The 20,562-nt window shown below is 41.0% G+C and overlaps 1 protein-coding gene across 12 annotated transcripts in view; it reads left to right on the top strand.

The window, feature by feature from the left end:
- prpsap2 (phosphoribosyl pyrophosphate synthetase-associated protein 2) overlaps positions 1-20,562 on the top strand; it is a 38,469-nt gene that overhangs the window by 11,810 nt on the left and 6,097 nt on the right. For all 12 annotated transcript variants that reach the window (XM_070901112.1, XM_070901119.1, XM_070901114.1 and 9 more), the window contains 7 exons: positions 1,368-1,434; positions 6,629-6,801; positions 9,271-9,386; positions 12,921-12,976; positions 13,201-13,349; positions 13,826-13,896; positions 20,160-20,306. In XM_070901112.1, coding sequence (XP_070757213.1) covers positions 1,368-1,434; positions 6,629-6,801; positions 9,271-9,386; positions 12,921-12,976; positions 13,201-13,349; positions 13,826-13,896; positions 20,160-20,306 — 779 coding nt within the window. The remainder of the gene's footprint in view (positions 1-1,367; positions 1,435-6,628; positions 6,802-9,270; positions 9,387-12,920; positions 12,977-13,200; positions 13,350-13,825; positions 13,897-20,159; positions 20,307-20,562) is intronic.

Genomic DNA, 20,562 nt, shown 5'->3' with positions numbered 1-20,562 from the left:
TTCATGGGTGGACTTGGCTGCAAAACACGCCAATGAATATTCGCTGCAACATGCAATGGGTGAACAAAGCAAACCACCTCCTGGCGACATGGAATGATATATTTACAATGTGTAGTGCTAGAGAAACGATACTTCAAGATCAAGCAAACCGTGGTCGGTTGCAGAGTAAAATGCATACTTTGGTGCCTTAACAATTCAGCCTCAGAACAGCCTCAAATGCTTGTCCTGTAGCAGTATAATGTTTTCCCTTCCCCATTACAGTTATGATGAGTAAGCTGTAATGACAAATTATGAGCAGTTTTGTGCTTATAGACCATTGACCAATAGGGCCTGGTGGGATGCAACTTTCTAAGCTTACTTCACATAACTGAAACAGGAGAAGTAGAGATGAAATATTTATCTCTTGGGTCTACGTTCAAATACAGATCACAGAAGTGAAAGAACAATTTCATTATGCAGTCTCTCCTTCATCTCCACTTCCTCATAGTCTCTTAATGAAATGGCCATTTATCGTTTTGCTTGTTGAGATCTTTGTAAGAATGGCTTGTACGTAAGTGGCCTGTCTACCTTAGAAACTTGAAATACAAGCATCAGCCTAAGAATTTATACAATTTGCGTATGCCAACAGCTTCAGTCTCAAAGTATTAAAATATTCTATGGCAAAGCAGTTAAAAATAGTTCAAAAGCAAAATACTGTGGATGCTGGAAATCTGAAATAAAAACGGTTCTGATGAGTCATCAACCTGAAACGTTAAATCTGTTTCTTTCTCTACAGGTGCTGCCTGACCTGCTGAGTATTTCCAGCATTTTCTGTTTTTAGTTTAAAATAGTTACCTGTGCTGTATTTGAATAATTGTTTATCTTACCTGTTATAAACCTGATTTTCCCATGTAAATATTGCATAGGAGCAAAAATTCCAATGGAAATAGAAAAAAAGGTTGCACCACTTTGTGATACTGGCAAATGACTTGTCTCCTTCCCTTATTGGTGCGCTAACAGATCCTGTAAACATCGGCAGTGGTTGTGGTCCCGACTCCTTTTTGTCTTTGTTTGATGGAAATGCACAATACCTAGTCACAGAATATTTTACCTAAACCAGAGATTTCCCCTCTCTCCATTTGTTTCCAATGCTTTTTTGCTCTTGGATGCTGGAAACCTTTTCACCTACACTAACATTTTACACTTAAATTTTTTCATTACTGTGTATCAGCAGTTACTTTTGTATATCTTGCTCAATATTTTTTTTGTATTGAGCTAGCTGTTTAGATCGAGCCAAAGAAAAATAGGGATTAGCAATGTGAAATTAGTTTGAACTCTATTTGAAGTTACTTAATTTTTTGATGGTGATTTTCTTTTCTTTTTGATAGAAACAAGAGTACAGATTCAAGAATCTGTCAGAGGAAAAGATGTGTTTATTATTCAGTCTGTTTCAAAGTAAGTACTGTGGTAAAACATAATTTAATCTCTGCTGTGTATTTTACTGGTCAAACAGGATAAATACACTTCTACAATTTGAGTTTTGAGTGAGGTATATTTTGAAAATAAACTAACTCCTATCTTTGCTATCTTTGATTTCAACAACAACAACAACAACTTGTATTTATACAGTGCCTTTAACGTAGTAAAATGTCCCAAGGCGCTTCACGGGAGTGTTCTAAGATGAAAAAAAAAATTTGACACTGAGCCAGATAAAAAGAAATTACGGCAGATGACCAAAAGCTTGGTCAAAGAGGTAGGTTTCAAGGAGCGTCTTAAAGGAGGAAAGAGAGGTGGAGAGATTTTAGGGAGGGAGTTCCAAGGCTTAGGGCCTAGGCAGCTGAAGGCACGGCCACTGATGGTTATAATCAGGGATTTTGAAATCGAGACGTTGCTTAGCCGGGAGCCAATATAGGTCAGCGAGCACAGGGGTGATGGGTGAATGGGACTTGGTGCGAGTTAGGATACGGGCTGCTGCGTTTTGGGTGACCTCCGGTTTACGTAGGGTAGAATGTGGGAGGCCAGCCAGGAGTGCCTTGGCATAGTCAAGTCTAGAGGTAACAAAGGCATGGATGAGGGTTTCAGCAGCAAATGGACAGAGGCAGAGACTGGCAGTGTTAGAGATGGAAGTAGGCGGTTTTAGTTATGCTGCGGATATATGGCCGGAAGCTCATTTCAGGGTCAAGTATGACCTCGTTTGCGAACAGTCTGGTTCAGCCTTTGACTGATGTTTGTGGCGGGGACCAAAGACAATCGCTTCGGTCTTTCCAATATTGGAGAAAATTTATGCTTATTCAGTACTGGATGTCAGACAAGCAGTCTGACAATTTAGAGGCCCTGGAGAGGTCGAGAGAATTGGTGGTGAGGTAGAGCTGGGTGTTGTCAGTGTACATGTGGAAACTGACGCCATGTTTCCAGATGATGTCCCCAAGGGGCAGCATATTGATGAGAAATAGGAGGGGGCCAAGGCTAGATCTTTGGGGGACACCAGAGGTAACGATGCGAGAGTGGGAAGAGAAGCCATTGCAGGTGATTTTCTGGCTATGATTAGATAGATAAGAATGGACCCAGCTGGACAATGGTGGAGAGGCGTTGGAGGAGGATGGAGTGGTCAACTGTGTCAAAGGCTGCAGACAGATGGAGAAGGAAGAGGAGGGATAGATTACCTTTGTCACAGTCACAAAGGATGTCATTTGTGACTTTGATGAGAGCTATTTTGGTACTGTGGCAGGGGCGAAAACCAGATTTGAAGGAATTCAAATATGGAGTTCCAGGAAAGATGGGCATGGATTTGGGAGGCAACCCCACCTTCAAGGACTTTGGAGAGGAAAGGGAGGTTGGAGTTGGGGCAGTAGCTTGCAAGCACAGTGGGGGTTAAGGGTTGTTTTTTTGAGGAGAGGGGTGATGATGGCAGATTTGAAGGAGAGGGGACAGTACCTGAGGGAGAGAACCGTTAACAATGTCAGCTAACATGGGAGCCAGAAAAGGAAGTTGGGTGGTCAGCATTTTAGTGGGAATAGTGGCAAAGGAGCAGGAAGTGGACAAGATGAGCGTGGAGAGGTCAAGTGGGGTGATCAGAGAAACTGGAGAAAGATGCAAGTTCAGGGCTAGGGCAGGGGGGAACCTCAGAGGAAGTTTGGCCCGGTGGGCTAGAGGGAGGAAGGGAAGTGGCAGAGGCAGCTGATCGGATGGTCTCAATCTTTGAGACAAAGAAGTCCATGAGCTCCTCGCACTTGTTGGAGGAGAGTGTGGTGGAGACAGGGGAGAGGGGTTTAAGAAGACGGTTAGCAGTAGAGAATAGTAGCCGGGAATTATCTTTGCATTCCAGAATGATCCTGGAAAGTGAACAGTTTTTGCAGACAGGAGTATGACCTGATAATGCTTTGTGGTCCAGCAAGACCTGGCTGTGAATGGCTAAACCAATAGTTCAAGTCTATGCCCCTTGGACTTGAGGGAGCGAAGATCAGGGCCGTATCGGGGAACGGCCAGGGTGAGCGAGAGTAATGGTTTTAATAGGGATTGGGCATCAAAGGTAGTGCTGAGGGTGTGGTTGAGCAGATTGGTGGCTGCAGAAATGTCATGGTGAATGGAGGGCCAAAGGCTGGACAGTTTGGAGTTAAGTGCAGTTGTAAGAGAGTTTTGTTTCCAGGGGCGAAGGCAGAAGGAAGTAGAGTTGGATGGGAGAAGGAGGATGTCAGTGGAGAGCGATACAAGGAAATGGCCAGAGATGGCCTTATCTGCAATTGACACGTTAGGAATAGGTAGGCTACGAGAGATGGCAAGGTCAAGGGGGTAGCCGTGAATATGGGTTGGGGAGTTTACATGGAGGGAGAGATTAAGGGAGGATAGGAGGGTAATGACCTCAGAGGAGAGAGAGAGAGCATGATGATCTGAGATGGAGGTTGAAATCACCGAGGATGAGAAGCCGCTCAGTGCAGAGGCTGAGGGAGGAAATTTTTAGTGTACTTGGGTGGGCGGTAGAGAATGAGAATTTTAAGTGAGAGGTGGAATAAGGTGAGATGTTCCAAGGAGGAGAAAGTGCCGGAGGAGTCGGGGGACAGACCAAGGTATGATTTGCTGATGAGAGCCACACCATCACCATGGAGGTCTGGCCAGGGCAAGTGGTGGAAGTTATAGCCAGGCAGGGAGGCTTAAAGGTAAGGTGTCATCACCCCTCAGCCAAGTTTCCGTCAGGGCCACGATGTCAATGCAATCAAACACGATATGTTCATGGATGGCAAGGGCCTTGTTCACGAGCGAGCGAACATTCTGTAAGAAGATGCGGAGAGGATAGGTGATGGCATCCACAGGGTCAGCACTTCGACGAATGAGTTGGACGGGGAGGCGATTGGCAAGGTTAGCCCCCCCACCGTGGGTAAGCTGGGCGGCAAGATCAGTGAGAGTAGGATGGGACAGTTGGGATTGCTACCTGAGAGAAGATGACAATGAGTGCCACGGTGGGCCCTTCAAAGGGTGCCAAGAGAGGCACAGAGGGAAGCTGTAAACCTATCTAAGAGGGAGTCGAGCCTGAGTCGGTGGCATGAGAATAGGAAGGTTGAAAAGTAATGAAGGGTTGGGGTAGGGATATAGGAGGACCAAGTATCCGAGAGAGGAGCGATGAAAGGCGGCATGACAACAGGAGAGACTGGTCAGGGTCAGAAAGAAACGAAAAAGTGGGAGAAAGAAGTGAAAATAGAAGTGAATAGCTCTGATCCGAAGTGACAGCCAAAATGCGCATGCAGATGGATACGGAAAAACTGAAGTTACATATGCCTGGCTATGTAGCAATTATAGGGATGCATATTTCCTGGTAGTAACAAGGAATAGGTTGGTGACAATAGTAAGGAGTACAGAGTTAAAATTGGAGGTCCCTTGGAGGGCAAAAGTTGACATCGGTAGGATGGAATCGATTTGGAGCATTAACGAACTGTTGTTCAAGTTCGGAGACGGGAACATCAGCCGAGAGAAGTCCAGAAGCTATTTGAAGGGTGGAGGTTATTGCCATGGTAATGAGAGTCGGTTTCAGTGTAAGAAGATGATGGCGAAGTTGGAGGTCACCCTAGATTAGAAGCAGCAGAGAAAATGTAAAACCACACAAGCCAAAGACCAACAAAGCAGAAAAACCAATGGAACGAATCGCCCAACTCAGCAGAGAGACGACCGTCAAGTAGCAGTAACCAACAGGGCTGAAAAGCCAGTCGAATGAGTCACCCAGCTCAGCAGAGAAACAGCCACAGTGAGGAAGATAGATTCTTGACACAGCAAATGAGTCTTATAGTGCAGTCCAGTGTCGAAGCCTGATGGTGTAGTCCAGTGTCGAAGCCTGATGGTGTAGTCCAGTGTCGAAGCCTGATGGTGTAGTCCAGTGCCGAAGCCTGATGGTGTAGTCCAGTGCCGAAGCCTGATGGTGTAGTCCAATGCAGTCTTGATGTCGAGTGAAGTCCAGGAATTCGGAAACCAATTTGAGAAGCAGACAGCAGGGCTGGGTGATGATGGTCAAAACAGTCAACTTGTAGTTGGGGCTAAAATGCACCAACTGATGAAGCCACGGGAACTTGAACAGTGGAAGCGAGGAGATTTGGGAGAGAAAGGGCAGAGGATGGCTGGAGAATTCCCATGGTTAGAAAGGAAAAGCTCTCTAGCTTATGGAGCTGCCAATCTAGCGGCAGCCATTTTGTCCAATTTTCAAGTTAAAGTGGTTTGTAACTGGAGTGTAAAACTGTGATTGAAGAAGGAATGTCATTCTTGTTTCTTTGATTATAGAAGAATGACCACTAAAGTGACCATTTATGTTTGAGGTGGTGCACATGCATTTAAAAGTTGGAACTCTTTTCAACTGCATCAAAATACAAAATTTAGAATAGAAACACTATGAAAAATCAGTATATAAAGCATTTATCTTAGTTACAGTGATCATTTTGTCTGTATTGATGGATCTTTTTTCAATGTGTATTGGTCATGCTAGTATATCTGTTCTGACTGTTCAGGAAACCAGTCACAACCACAGTATGAGTTGAAACCCATGATCTTTTCTAAGATAGTATTACTGTTTCCCTAGCCTTTTTTTATTAAAAATACCACAAGCGTGGCTATCTTTCAATGATCTGGTTCAAGCCAACTGACTGAACAAAACAACTAGTAATGTTTATGCACTGGTGCTGCATAATGTTGGATTGTCAATAAGTTGATGCAAGCCTTTTTAAAATGAAACTAACTTGAACAGGCTTAAATTAAGGATGTCTACTTTATTTTACTTTCAGTTTTACAATGGCCACTTGGAGAATATTGTGAATGGCCTGGTTGCTACAGTACTGAATCTTTGGGTCTCTACCAGATCAGAGTTTGAATCCTAGTCTTAAGTCACTTGCATGTTTGGGATCCCTTGGAGAGGAATAATATTTAACTTGTTTTTACTTCGTACTGATAGCAGGGGATCTTCTCTTGCATTCCTCAAGTTACACAAGGCGTGATGGTGATATCCTGGAGGTAGATCTTCTATTGCTCTTGATTGAGGTTGGCTTATTTTTAAGAAAAAGGGGGAAACAAGGGAGTTAAAAATATAATTTTTAAAAGAAATGTTATTGCCTGGTATTAGTGAACAGATGTTGAGCAGATATTTAAGAAATAAATAAATCTTTTTCTTGTACAACAGGGATGTCAATACCACCATTATGGAACTCCTTATCATGATCTATGCCTCTAAGACCTCGTGTGCCAAGAATATTATTGGTGTAGTCCCTTACTTTCCATACAGCAAGCAGTGTAAGATGAGGAAACGAGGTTCCATTGTGTCCAAGCTTCTGGCATCCATGATGTGTAAAGCTGGTGAGTTGTGTTCTGGCTGTTCGTTCTGCAACTCATTTTACGGGAAGTGTGTATGAAGATATTTTTATTTAGAAAGGAAAGAACTTAAATTTATGTAGCACTTTTCACACCCGTGAGACATCCCACAGTAACTTTACAGGTGATTAATTACCTCTGAAGTGTAGTTACTGTTAGGTAGGCAAATGTAATAGCAAATCTATGCACTGCAAGTCCCACAAACACCACTGAGATGAATGACCAGTTAATTGTTTTTGGTAGAGATAATGTTGGCCAGAATACCAGGAGAATGTCCCTGTTCCTTGAATAATGCCATGAGACGACTTGCAGCCAGCTGAGAGGGCTGAAGGCCTCAGTTCGAATGTTCATTTGAAAGATGCCACCTCTGACAATGCAGTACTCCTTCAGTGCTGTACTGATGTGTAAGCCTAGATTATGTGCTCAAGTCCTAGAGTGGGGCTTGAATGCCCAATCTTCTGGCTCAGGTGAGAGCTACCACTGAGCCAAGCATAAGGCATATCAAAAGCTAGGGCATTGAGATAGTCTGCATGTTCTAAACTTTAGTCAAGTTTCCCTTTATTGAGCCACATGTCATTTTGGTGAATGGACAACTCTATCCATGCCACCCATTCCTGCATCTTGTGGAATGGGTGTTTGAGAGGTGTTCCCGTTAAATATGAAGCTCCCTTCATGAGGCATTTTAATGGTACTTTCACCCAACTGCGAGAGCTGTTAACTAGGGAGAAATGGTGGTCACAAATCATTGAATTGTGTATTTATAGATGCCATCTTTCCTAATTCATAAAATATTTCTCTTTGGCTAATTGACAAGTAAAAAGTGGGGATTAATGTTTATAAACCTTGCCCTAATTAAAATTTTAAAGCATTGCAGGGGTGGTTTACACCAAGGGTGATTAGAATTTGGTGCCACAAACTTTTATTGAAGCAGAGGGTCCTTAAGTTCTTTTTTAAAAAGAAATTGATTGTTGCTTGAAAAAGAATGTTAAAAGGGTATGAAAAGTGAACAAGAGATTGTGATTAGACCAAGTGACTGGTGGAAAAAAACACTGGTGCAGACTTGATGGGCTGAATGGTTGTTTCTGTGCTGCAACATTTTGATTCTATAAAATATGAACCTACTCTGTTGAATCTCTCCTTGTTTACTCACCTGGACAAGCATTGGATGTGCTGAGACACTACTCAGTGAGTACTGTCAGCAGTCTTATTTAGTTGCTAATGCTACTGTATCCAAAACGAAAGATCTGGAAATTTAAGGTGAGATTTTTAGTGATGTAGTTGCCACGGATGCCCAAAAAAACACTTTAAGAAGTAAGTTGCACTTAATTGCTCCTAATTATTTGTATTTAGAGTCTCTTTCTGAGCTAATGTTGAGTATAGTGGAAATCTGCTGAGTAGTCAGGTTACAATAGCCAGGAAACTGGCTGAAGTTCGTTTTGCATTTGTTAAATGATGCTGACTTTTTTTGAAAACCAGACCATATCTTTTCTCCCCAATTTATAAGTGAGTAGATTTGTCTGTTTTTTATTCTTCAGCCATCTGGTGACCTAATGTAATTTAAAAAAAAACTCGATTGAGGAATTGATAGTTTGGTGCGTCTTACAAATTTTGAAGGATTTGGACATGATGCTGAAGTACTTTGGGCAGGTTTTAAACTTTTAATACTTGCTCACATGACTGATCTATTATTTCTTACAAATCTCAAGTGTTGGTGAAAGTTCCTGAGACAGTGTTTATTGTTGGAGTTCTGGGATGATAGGCCTGTAAGGTTAAGTGTTTGTGTAATTTAGTTTACTGGGCAATAAAACTTTAGTAGTTAAACCCATCACTAAGTGACAATGTATTGTGAGAGTGCATTGTAAACTGGCAGGTCAACAAACAGGTAAAGTGGAAGCTTATTCCACATGAGCTCTCGTCACCTCATTGAATCATTATAGACTCCATATACAAAGTGGCCACGTAGAGCAGTCTTCAAACTTTCACTATTGTCTTGAGCTTTTTTGGCACCATTGTGGTTTTTAAAATTTGTAGGAGAATAAAGAGAATAAATAGAACAAAAGTATGTGTTGCATGGTCTCCTTTAGATTGTTCCCCCAGATATATATTGTTCCTAACTTTTTTTTAAAAAAAAAGAGTATTTTGAACATGAAGATTGGTCTGAGGTGGGGGAGGTTGCACCAGAAACTATGCAATTATTGGAAAGTCACTTTCTTTTCCTGGTGAAGGAGGCCATCTCACTTTAAAGTATGCAGTAACTGAAACACATTCAGAAAACAAGATTGATAATTAAAGCATGTAGTTTTTAAGGCAAATGAAAAAGACTTTGTGTTAATAACCTGCTTAAGTAACTTATTTTCCTTGGGTGGTTTGATATGCTGCTGCTGCTAGGACACTAAGTGCATAAGAAGTTGAGGTGCTGTTGCAGATTTGTATTTATTTCCACACTCTCCTCAGGCTTGACTCACCTGATTACAATGGATTTGCATCAGAAAGAAATCCAGGGATTTTTCAATATTCCAGTTGATAATCTGCGAGCGTCCCCATTCCTGTTGCAATACATTCAGGAAGAGGTGAGCTTAATGGAGTTACTGACTGACAATGCACTGTTTTCAGAGATGAGAAATAAGCACTGGTAGCTGTATGTGCAATATATATATTGCAATGCTGAATTACAGTTACCTCAATATTTGAGTCACTAAAATAAAGATGTGGAGGCTTCCCTAATTTATTTTTAAAATTTACATATTGGCCCTGAAATTGTGGTTGGAGGTGTACCTCCGGAGTACGCCTCTGATCCGCAAAACCTTTCCACACCTACCTGCTGTCTTCCAAGCTATGGAGAGTTCCCTTCTTGAGCCTCGATGCATACAGCAGTGGAAAGATCCACTGATCCCAGGGACGCAGGCGGTTTGGAAGTGTCCCTGGGATCATATGGGCCCGATTCTCCCAATGAGAAGGCAGGATTCCATTGCAAATTGAATCCCCTAATGACATGCAATGGAATCCCCAAATAAACAATTTAGATAATTCTAATAATTATAAATGTTCTGAATTTAAATTTTATTTATAACTTCCTTCATTACACCAAATACAATAAAAGGTTAATCATTTGAAAAATAATTTTAAACATTTTAATATTTGCATTTGTGCATTTTTTTTTTAATGTTTAATTTAAGATTTATAATCACCCTTTTGCTGAAAGCAGGCCTATGTCTGCTTTTACCAGCCATAAGAGTTTTGTGGGCAATTGCTGGGCAAATAGCCCCAATGATGCTAATTTTACTTCGGGTTCACATGATCTGTCAAGGCGTACCTTCGAGTGGGAAACCCAGAAGTTGCAGGGCCTTTCAGAAGGATTCATATGCCGTCGAAGACACCGTAATTTCCGGGCCAATGTTCAGTGTTGTATGTTGATGGAAGAGCTTAAACTCATCAGTGGAATGTACTGGTTTGAGAACTGAGCTACTTTGAATATATTGCGGCAAAAATTGCAGTTGGCGGCATACCTCCAGGGTATGCAGCCTGTACAAGAGCCTACCTGGGATCACGTGGGCCTGGTCCTCCAAGCAGAAAGCAGATTGTTTTTCATTCATTTAAGTTAAAAGAAAGATTTGCATTTACATAGCGCCTTTCACGACCATCGAACATCTCAAAATGCTTTACAGCCAATGAAGTACTTTTGGAGTGTAGTCACTGTTGTAATGTGGGAATTACTACAATACTTAATTACTACACCCTTTAAAATATTATCAGATCTAGCTTTTATCATGGAAATACAATTTATTACTCATAATTCCCACTTTTAAACGAATACAGTGCAGAAAGTTATGAAATTTAGTTTAAAATCTGCAGCTTTAACATTCACTAGGATTGCTTCTCATTAAAGCTTTTAAGTCATTTAATTTATTTTTAAAAAGCATTTTTTTCATTTCCGGTATCCCCATGCGTTTCCATCAGCTGTAAAATTTCCGTACACAATTGCTGGGTTGTTGGTGGGCAAATAGCCCAACTCGACTCCACCACTTAGGTTTTCAGATACGGAGCGGATGGCCTGTCAATGTGTACGTTGACAGACCGCAAGTTCGGGATTTAGAAACATAGAAACATAGAAAATAGGTGCAGGAGTAGGCCATTCGGCCCTTCAAACCTACACCGTCATTCAATGAGTTCATGGCTGAACATGCAACTTCAGTACCCCATTCCTGCTTTCTCGCCATACCCCTTGATCCCCCTAGTAGTAAGGACTACATTTAACTCCTTTTTGAATATATTTAATGAATTGGCCTCAACAATTTCCTGTGATAGAGAATTCCACAGGTTCACACTCTCTGGGTGAAGAAGTTTCTCCTCATCTCGGTCCTAAATGGCTTACCCCTTATCCTTAGACTGTGTCCTTATTCTGGACTTCCCCAACATTGGGAACATTCTTCCTGCAAATAACCTGTCTAAACCCATCAGAATTTTAAATGTTTCGATGAGATCCCCTCTCATTCTTCTGAACTCCAGTGAATACAAGCCCAGTTGATCCAGTCTTTCTTGATATGTCAGTCTCGCCATCCCGGGAAGCAGTCTGGTGAACCTTCGCTGCACTCCCTCAATAGCAAGAATGTCCTTCCTCAAGTTAGGAGACCAAAACTGTACACAATACTCCAGGTGTGGCCTCACCAAGGCCCTGTACAACTGTAGTAACACCTCCCTGCCTCTGTACTCAAATCCCCTCACTCTGAAGGCCAACATGCCATTTGCTTTCTTAACCGCCTGCTGTACCTGCATGCCAACCTTCAATGACTGATGTACCATGACACCAGGTCTCGTTGCACCTCCCTTTTCCTAATCTGTCACCATTCAGATAATAGTCTGTCTCTCTGTTTTTACCACCAAAGTGGATAACCTCACATTTATCCACATTATACTTCATCTGCCATGCATTTGTCCACTCACCTAACCTATCCAAGTCACTCTGCAGCCTCATAGCATCTTCCTCGTAGCTCACACTGCCACCCAACTTAGTGTTATCCGCAAATTTGGAGATACTACATTTAATCCCCTCGTCTAAATCATTAATGTACAATGTAAACAGCTGAGGCCCCAACACAGAACCTTGCAGTACCCCACTAGTCACTGCCTGCCATTCTGAAAAGTACCCATTTACTCCTACTCTTTGCTTCCTGTCTGCCAACCAGTTCTCAATCCACGTAAGCACACTACCCCCAATCCCATGTGCTTTAACTTTGCACATTAATCTCTTGTGTGGGACCTTGTCGAAGGCCTTCTGAAAGTCCAAATACACCACATCAACTGGTTTTCCCTTGTCCACTCTACTAGAAACATCCTCAAAATCATGCATGCGCTTAAATCCTGAACTTGCAGTGGATTTCAAAATTACCAAATGCATTGCTGTGTAGCATTCCTCAGTATAATTTATTGCACAGCACCTTTTCACTTGCAGAGCCTTGTTTCAAGACCCACCAGTAGTGGTGTCTCGGTACCAACCGAAGAAAATTGAATCCGGGGGGTGAGGAAGAGTGTACTGTATATATGCATATCGAACACAATTTATGATGAGATATATATTAAACCCAGACTGTTCTTCAGGCACTCCAACTCGGTGACCAAGGTAGTGGAAATGGGGTTAAGAAAATTGCATAGGAAAGTGATCTAACAAAAATGGCAGTTTTTCTATATTGTGTGGTTTATGAAATTATCTTTGGTATAAAAAGCAAGTTACAGGGTTATTAGGTTCTAATATAAATTTTGAAATCTGTCATGTTAAGCAAAAATTCCAGTGATAAGCTACAGCAGAAATAAATAAAGCGTTAACAGGACAAGCACCACTGACCATCAGATTTGCATAGCACAATAGAAATGCAAGGAACTGGTGTGCTTAGTCAGGACATTAACAGATGTGTTGGTTTCATTTTTTTTTAATTGCACTCCTCAAGGAGTTTGTGCTGTTTAAAAGATCTATGTAGGTTTTAAAATGTTAAACAATAACTATAATGTGATATGAGTGGAGTATCAAATAATGCTGATGACATACATCACAGTAAGGGTTGTTAAGGAATACATGCTTGACTCTTTTTTTTCTCTCTCTAATGGTGCAGGTCCCTGACTACAGAAATGCAGTGATTGTTGCAAAGTCACCAGCATCTGCCAAAAGGTGTGTGCCATGTTTAGGGATATGTTACAAGGTTGCAACAGTTGAGTTTTCACCGAGATCCTAGCAAAGAGGACAATATTTTCTTTAAATGTTTTCTTATCCACTAATTTTAAATTAGATATATTGCACTCAAAGCAGAGACTCCAACAGTGTAACATTACAAGCAAGAGACAAAGTTTCTGTTGGGGTTCTGTTCCATGGAGGCCTTTTCTGTTCTGTTTCAGAGCACAGTCTTTCGCTGAGCGGTTACGTCTAGGAATCGCAGTGATTCATGGTGAAGTGCAAGATGCAGAGTCAGATTTGGTAGATGGCCGACATTCACCACCTACGGTGAAAAATGCAGCAGCCATACATCCCAGTCTGGAGATCCCTAGTAGGTGTACAGTGTCACTAGCCTTGTTGTTTCTGTTAGGCAAATTGAGTGCTAATACAAGTCAAACTTGGACCAATATCTGTTGTCGATGAAATAATGCTCCATCATTCTATTTTTAAAAAGTAGATTAAAGTTATTACTCCAAGCCAGGTTTTTAATGTCTATTAAAAGCATTGGTTTTTTTTGAAGAATTGATTTGGATGCTGGTACCACCATGCCATACTGTATCTATTGGTAACTGTACAATGGAGCTGATTGGATCTGACAAATTAAAGGCATTAACACACACTGCATTGTGTTCGTACTTTCTAATTCTACTTCAGAAGAAGTCGCCTAAGTTTTAGCCACCAAGACCATGCCTGCAGCAGCTGCCCAGTAATTATCAGTGTGAGTTTGTTCGGTGCTAATGTCTGTTGAAACAAGCTTATGTAATGCAACAGATGTAATTATTTTGACTTTTCATGTCCTCTCAACAGTGTCAATTCCAAAAGAAAAACCTCCAATCACAGTTGTTGGAGATGTAGGAGGAAGAATAGCTATTATTGTGGTGAGTTGGTTCTTGAAAGTCTTTGCAAAACATTAACCTTGCATATTGCATTACTGTGGGAAATGCTTTACTTTAAAAGTACCGGTAGGGAAAAATATTTTCTGCTTTTCAAGAAGTATTAAGAGTGTTGCTGAAAGTGCAAATAGTATAACAAAATACCTTTTTTGTATTTTAAAAGCAGTATTTAATGTTTTGCCATTTTTTTCTAACTTTTCTATCGTATCAAATTATAAGCTGTTAAATTTAACATCATATGGCATGTTTCTTGATTATTACAACAATAACTTCTATTTATATAGCGTGTTTAACATAGTAAAGCGTCCCAAGGTGCTTAATGAACGATATCAATAAAAACATTTTTGACACTGAGCCACAGGAGGAAATATCAGGACAGAAGCTTGGTCAAAGAGGTAGGTTTTAAGGAGCATCTTGAAGGAGGATAGAGAGGCGAAGAGGTTTAGAGAGAGAATTCCAGAGCTTGGGGCCAAGGCAGCTGAAAGCATGACCTCCATTGGTGGAGCAATTAAAATCCAGACGCGCAAGAGGTCAGAATTGAAGGATCTCCGAGGCATGAAGGACTGGAAGAGCAGAGATTGTGGAACATGTGATTTCCAGAATAAACTAGGTTTTAAACTTTGTGATGAAAGTTAATTTAAATTGGTCTTGTATAATAATTACACAAACATGTTTATATTCTCAAACCTTTTATATAAACCAGCACTTCCAGGATAAATTTGGAATCTTTCAAATTGACTTGAACTTTGTTAGTGTATTTGGCGAGTCAAATCAATTATGTTTGCTGCCCCTCATTTATTAAGAAACTTAAAAAAAAAAAAAAAATTCTGCAATAATTATACATTGAATAAGATTAAATGCAAAATTTGTTTTCTGAAACATCTGGATTCATGCCAGCATTGGCCTAGGTGCTAAAGTCAGCCTGATAGTAAAATGTACGACTATACGCAGAAATAATTTTTATAATTGTAAAAAGGCTAAACAGTCAGTCACCTTTTTTTTACTAAAAACATGCACTTCATTGACAACAAATTGATTTAAAGCTTGAAGTCTGAGTCCTGTGTAAATAACAAGTTGGCTTTATCAACCTTCAGACTTCACTATAAACTGGCACTGGACCAGTGAGATCATTGTGTTCATTATTCTAAGTTGGCAACAATGATAAGTTCTGTGTTGTCAAACCAATAAACCTATAATTGGCTATTCATTCTATTAAGCTAATTGTCAGTATCTTCCTCCTTTAAGTTTGTTTGACTTCAAGGATAAAGCAGAGGATAACTGTACAGTTTTTAATGCTGACCATTCTTGAAATCTGAATCCTTCTGCAAGTTCAATGGCTTTATTTGTATAAGGAAATGATCAGTACTTCTTGTAACCACTCATAAATAATCCAATGGTGGGAGGAGAGTGAAAGGGAAGGACAGCCTGGCCTTTTGTTTTAAATTAACTCATTGGAATCTTGAGATTGGATTGCAATACTGAGATTGTTGTCTGTTATTGAATTGATTCAATGCTTGAAGATTGGTTGGAGAGCTTTTAATTTATTTTGTTTGTGTAAATAACAAGCTAGCTTTGTGAACAAACTTCAGTTTTATTCATTTCTGCAGCAATATTATGGATCTTCAACCAATAAATCTTGTCAAGGAAAGTTCCTACTGTGCTCCAGCCATTTGCATTAACCATAATCTCTCACATCTCTCTACAGCTCCAGAGTGACACATTGCAGTTTTCTGTACCAGCTATTATTAGTGGTGGTACCAAATGATGAGTTGTTTTGTGCCTTAGACTCTTGCCTGCAAAAAAAGTGTGTTAACGTTGCTTCAAACTTCTTTCACTTGAGACACTTCCAGTCAACATAGGGAGGGTGCTTTTGTGTCTGTTATTTTCAGACTTTTCTGTGTGGGGATCTGGAGACCCCTGTCCCTGTCCCAATGTCTGAAAGGCAGTGCCAGGACCTAAAAGAAAACTGCTGTTGCTTGCAGAACATGTTTTGGTCTATAGCAACATTAAATAATATGATTGTGAGTCAATAGGTACAAAGATCTAGTGACCTGTGCGCCCCAGTTTGAGGATGCTGGCCTTGCATCATCCGTTTGTGATCAATTTGAATCTAGGTTTAAACCTGGAGTTGAAAGAACGGTGTGCTGAATCATCCTCCCACTAAGAAGCTTCTGTAAGAAGAGACTCAAGAACTTCATTTGACTTGTGTTGGAAAAATACTTTCTCTCGGCCTACATTTAAGATATTAAACTTATTTCTGTTGGTCACACACTGCTAATGATGGAGACTAGTTGTCTGGAAAATCAGCGACTGTGGCATGAATGCAATGTATCTGGTTTGATTTTTTGAATAAGCATCATCTGTTGCCACATTGCATACCTTTGATTAAGGTAGCTTCTTTTGTGTCAGAAGTGTATTGACAACTTAGTATTGGAATAGTCGGTATTCCTGTACAGTAAACTGGATCTGCTTTAGCTATACAGCTGTAATGCGGCTTTATATTTCCAGTAAGAACAAAAGAAATAGGAGCAGGAGTAGACCATTTGGCCTCGAGCCTGCCCTGCCATTTAATAAGATCATGGCTGATCTGATCATGGAATCAGCTCTACTTCCCTACCCGCTCCCCATAACCCTTTATTCCCTTATTGCTTAAAAATCTGTATCTCCGTCTTAAATATATTCAGGGGAAGTCATAACAGGGAACAAAGAAATGGCAGACTAATTGAACAAGTACTTTGGTTCGGTATTCACTAAGGAGGACACAAACAACCTTCCGGATATAAAAGGGGTCAGAGGGTCTAGTAAGAAGGAGGAACTGAGGGAAATCCTTATTAGTCGGGAAATTGTATTGGGGAAATTGATGGGATTGAAGGCCGATAAATCCCCAGGGCCTGATGGACTGCATCCCAGAGTACTTAAGGAGGTGGCCTTGGAAATAGCAGATGCATTGACAGTCATTTTCCAACATTCCATAGACTTTGGATCAGTTCTTATGGAGTGGAGGGTAGCCAATGTAACCCCACTTTTTTAAAAAAAGGAGGGAGAGAGAAAACAGGGAATTATAGACTAGTCAGCCTGACATCAGTAGTGGGTAAAATGATGGAATCAATTATTAAGACATGATGGGTCCAAGTCAGCATGGATTTGTGAAAGGGAAATCATGCTTGACAAATCTTCTGAGAATTTTTTGAGGATGTTTCCAGTAGAGTGGACAAGGGAGAACCAGTTGTGGTGTATTTGGACTTTCAGAAGGCTTTTGACACGGTCCCACACAAGAGATTAATGTGTAAAGTTAAAGCACATGGGATTGGGGGTAGTGTGCTGACGTGGATTGAGAACTGGTTGGCAGACAGGAAGCAAAGAGTAGGAGTAAATGGGTACTTTTCAGAATGGCAGGCAGTGACCAGTGGGGTACCGCAAGGTTCTGTGCTGGGGCCCCAGCTGTTTACACAGTACATGAATGATTTAAACAAGGGGATTAAATGTAGTATCTCCAAATTTGCGGATGACACTAAGTTGGGTGGCAGTGTGAGCTGTGAGGAGGGTGCTATGAGGCTGCAGAGCGACTTGGATAGGTTAGGTGAGTGGGCAAATGCATGGCAGATGAAGTATAATGTGGATAAATGTGAGGTTATCCACTTTGTTGGTAAAAACAGAGAGACAGACTATTATCTGAATGGTGACAGATTAGGAAAAGCGGAGGTGCAATGAGACCTGGGTGTCATGGTACATCAGTTATTGGCATGCAGGTACAGCAGGCGGTTAAGAAAGCAAATGGCATGTTGGCCTTCATAGCGAGGGGATTTGAGTACAGGGGCAGGGAGGTGTTACTACAGTTGTACAGGGCCTTGGTGAGGCCACACCTGGAGTATTGTGTACAGTTTTGGTCTCTTAACTTGAAGGACATTCTTGCTATTGAGGGAGTGCAGCGAAGGTTCACCAGACTGTTTCCCGGGATGGCGGGATTGACATATCAAGAAAGACTGGATCGACTGGGCTTGTATTCACTGGAGTTCAGAAGAATGAGAGGGGATCTCATCGAAACGTTTAAAATTCTGATGGGTTTAGACAGGTTAGATGCAGGAAGAATGTTCCCAATGTTGGGGAAGTCCAGAACCAGGGGTCACAGTCTAAGGATAAGGGGTAAGTCATTTAGGACTGAGACGAGGAGAAACTTCTTCACCCAGAGAGTGGTGAACCTGTGGAATTCTCTACCACAGAAAGTTGTTGAGGCCAATTCACTAAATATATTAAAAAAGGAGTTAGATGTAGTCCTTACTACTAGGGGAATCAAAGGGTATGGTGAAAAAGCAGGGATGGGGTACTGAAGTTGCATGTTCAGCCATGAACTCATTGAATGGCGGTTCAGGCTCGAAGCGCCGAATGGCCTACTCCTGCACCTATTTTCTATGTTTCTATCCAGCTTCTACAGCTCTCTGGGTTAGAGAATTCCACAGATTTACAACCCTCAGAGAAGAAATTCCTCCTCGTCTCAGTTTTGAATGGGCGACCCCTTATTCTGCAACTATGCCCCCTAGTTCTAGTTTCCCTTATGAGTGGAAATATCCTCTCTACATCTACCTTGTCGAGCCCTCTCATTATCTTATGTTTCAATAAGATCACCCCTCATTCTTCTGAACTCCAATGAGTATAGGCCCAACCTATTCAACCTTTCTTCATAAGTCAAGCCCCTCATCTCCGGAATCGACCTAGTGAACCTTCTCTGAACTGCCTCCAATGCAATATTCTTTCTTAAATAAGGAGACCAAAACTGTACACAGAACTCTAGGTGTGGCCTTACCAATACCCTGTACAGTTGTAGCAGGTCTTCTCTGCTTTTATACTCCATCTCTCTTTCAATAAAGGCCACCATTCCATTTGCCTTCCTGATTACTTGCTGTACCTGCATACTAACTTTTTGTGTTTCATGCACAAGGACCCCCAGGTCCCTTTGTACTGCAGCATTTTGTAATTTTTTTTCCATTTAAATTATAATTTGCTTCTTTATTTTTTCTGCCTTGTGGATAACCTCACACTTTCCCACATTATACTCCATCTGCCAATTTTTTGCCCACTCAGCCTGTTTATTATCCTTTTGCAGATTTTTTGTGTCCTCCTCAACCTGCTTTCCCACCCATCTTTGTATCATCAACAAACTTGGCTTTATTACATTTGGTCCCTTCATCCAAGTCATTAATATAGATTGTAAATAGTTGAGGCCCCAGCACTGATCCCTTTGACACTCCACTAGTTACTGTTTGCCAACTGGAAAATGACCCATTTATCCCGACTTTTTTTTCTGTTAGTTAGCCAATCCTCTATCCATGCTAATATATTACCCCCACCCCCTTGAACTTTTATTTTGTGCAGTAACCTTTTATGTGGCACCTTGTGGAATGCCTTCTGGAAATCCAAATGCACCACATCCACTGGTTTCCCCGCTATCCACCCTGCTTGTTACATCCTCAAAGAATTCCAGCAAATTTGTCTCTCATGATTTCCCTTTCATAAAACCATGCTGACTCTGCTTGATTGAATTATGCTTTTCCAAATGTCCTGCTACTGCTTCCTTAATAATGAACTCCAGCATTTTCCCAATGACAGATGTTAGGCTAACTGCTTTCTGTCTGCCTCCTTTTTTAAATAAGGGCGTTATGTTTCCAATCCTCTGGGACCTCTCCAGAATCCAGGGAAGTTTGGTAGATTACAACTAAGGCATTCATTATCTCTGCAGCCACTTCTTTTAAGGCCCTAGGATGCAAGCCATCAGGTCCACATTTAGTCCCATTATTTTACAGAGTACTTCTTCTTTAGTAATAGTGATTGTTTTAAGTTCCTCCCTCCCTACAGCCCCTTGATTATCCATTATTGGGATGTTTTTAGTGTCTTCTACCGTGAAGACCGATACAAAATATTTGTTCAAAGTCTCTGCCATTTCCACGTTCCCCATTATTAATTCCCCAGTCTCATCCTCTAAGGGACCAACATTTACCTTAGCCACTCTTTTTTTTTTATATATACCTGGAACTATAAATGTAAAACACCAGTGAGCTGGTTTGCAGATACCTGTTGCATTGCTTGCCACCAACCCCTCCCCCCGGCCCAATACCCAGCCGATGGATGTCATTGTTGTGCACCATAAACAAAACTACGTTATTTCCGTCCCTTCCGCAGTTAAAGAATTAAGCTAGTTTTTTTTTGTTAAAGTAGGATTTGCTAATGGACCTTTTTATCTGACATTTTGACAGGATGACATAATTGATGATGTTGATAGCTTTATAGCAGCTGCAGATACGTTGAAGGAGAGAGGAGCTTACAAAATCTATGTAATGGCAACCCATGGTCTTTTGTCCTCGGATGCACCCAAATTGATAGAAGAATCAGCAATTGATGAGGTAACCAAAACCTGCTGATTAGTAGTTCACAATATTAAGTTAAATATTTATAGAATTTTTTTTTCTTGAGTATTTATAAGGAAGTTATAATCCAATCCATCCAGTTGTAGAATGCAAAAATGTCCCATGGTGTACTTTGTTAGAAAAAAAATAGCCATTCCCAATTGCAGTTATTCTTCAACAGTGCAGACTGGTAAATTATTGGCAGAGTCCTGATGTTGAACTAGCATTTTCTAGTTAATCATAAACATTCCTT

The sequence above is a fragment of the Pristiophorus japonicus genome, chromosome 15 (assembly GCF_044704955.1).
Source record: "Pristiophorus japonicus isolate sPriJap1 chromosome 15, sPriJap1.hap1, whole genome shotgun sequence".
Taxonomy (NCBI): Eukaryota; Metazoa; Chordata; class Chondrichthyes; family Pristiophoridae; genus Pristiophorus; species Pristiophorus japonicus.
This window is presented reverse-complemented; position numbering and strand designations above follow the sequence as displayed.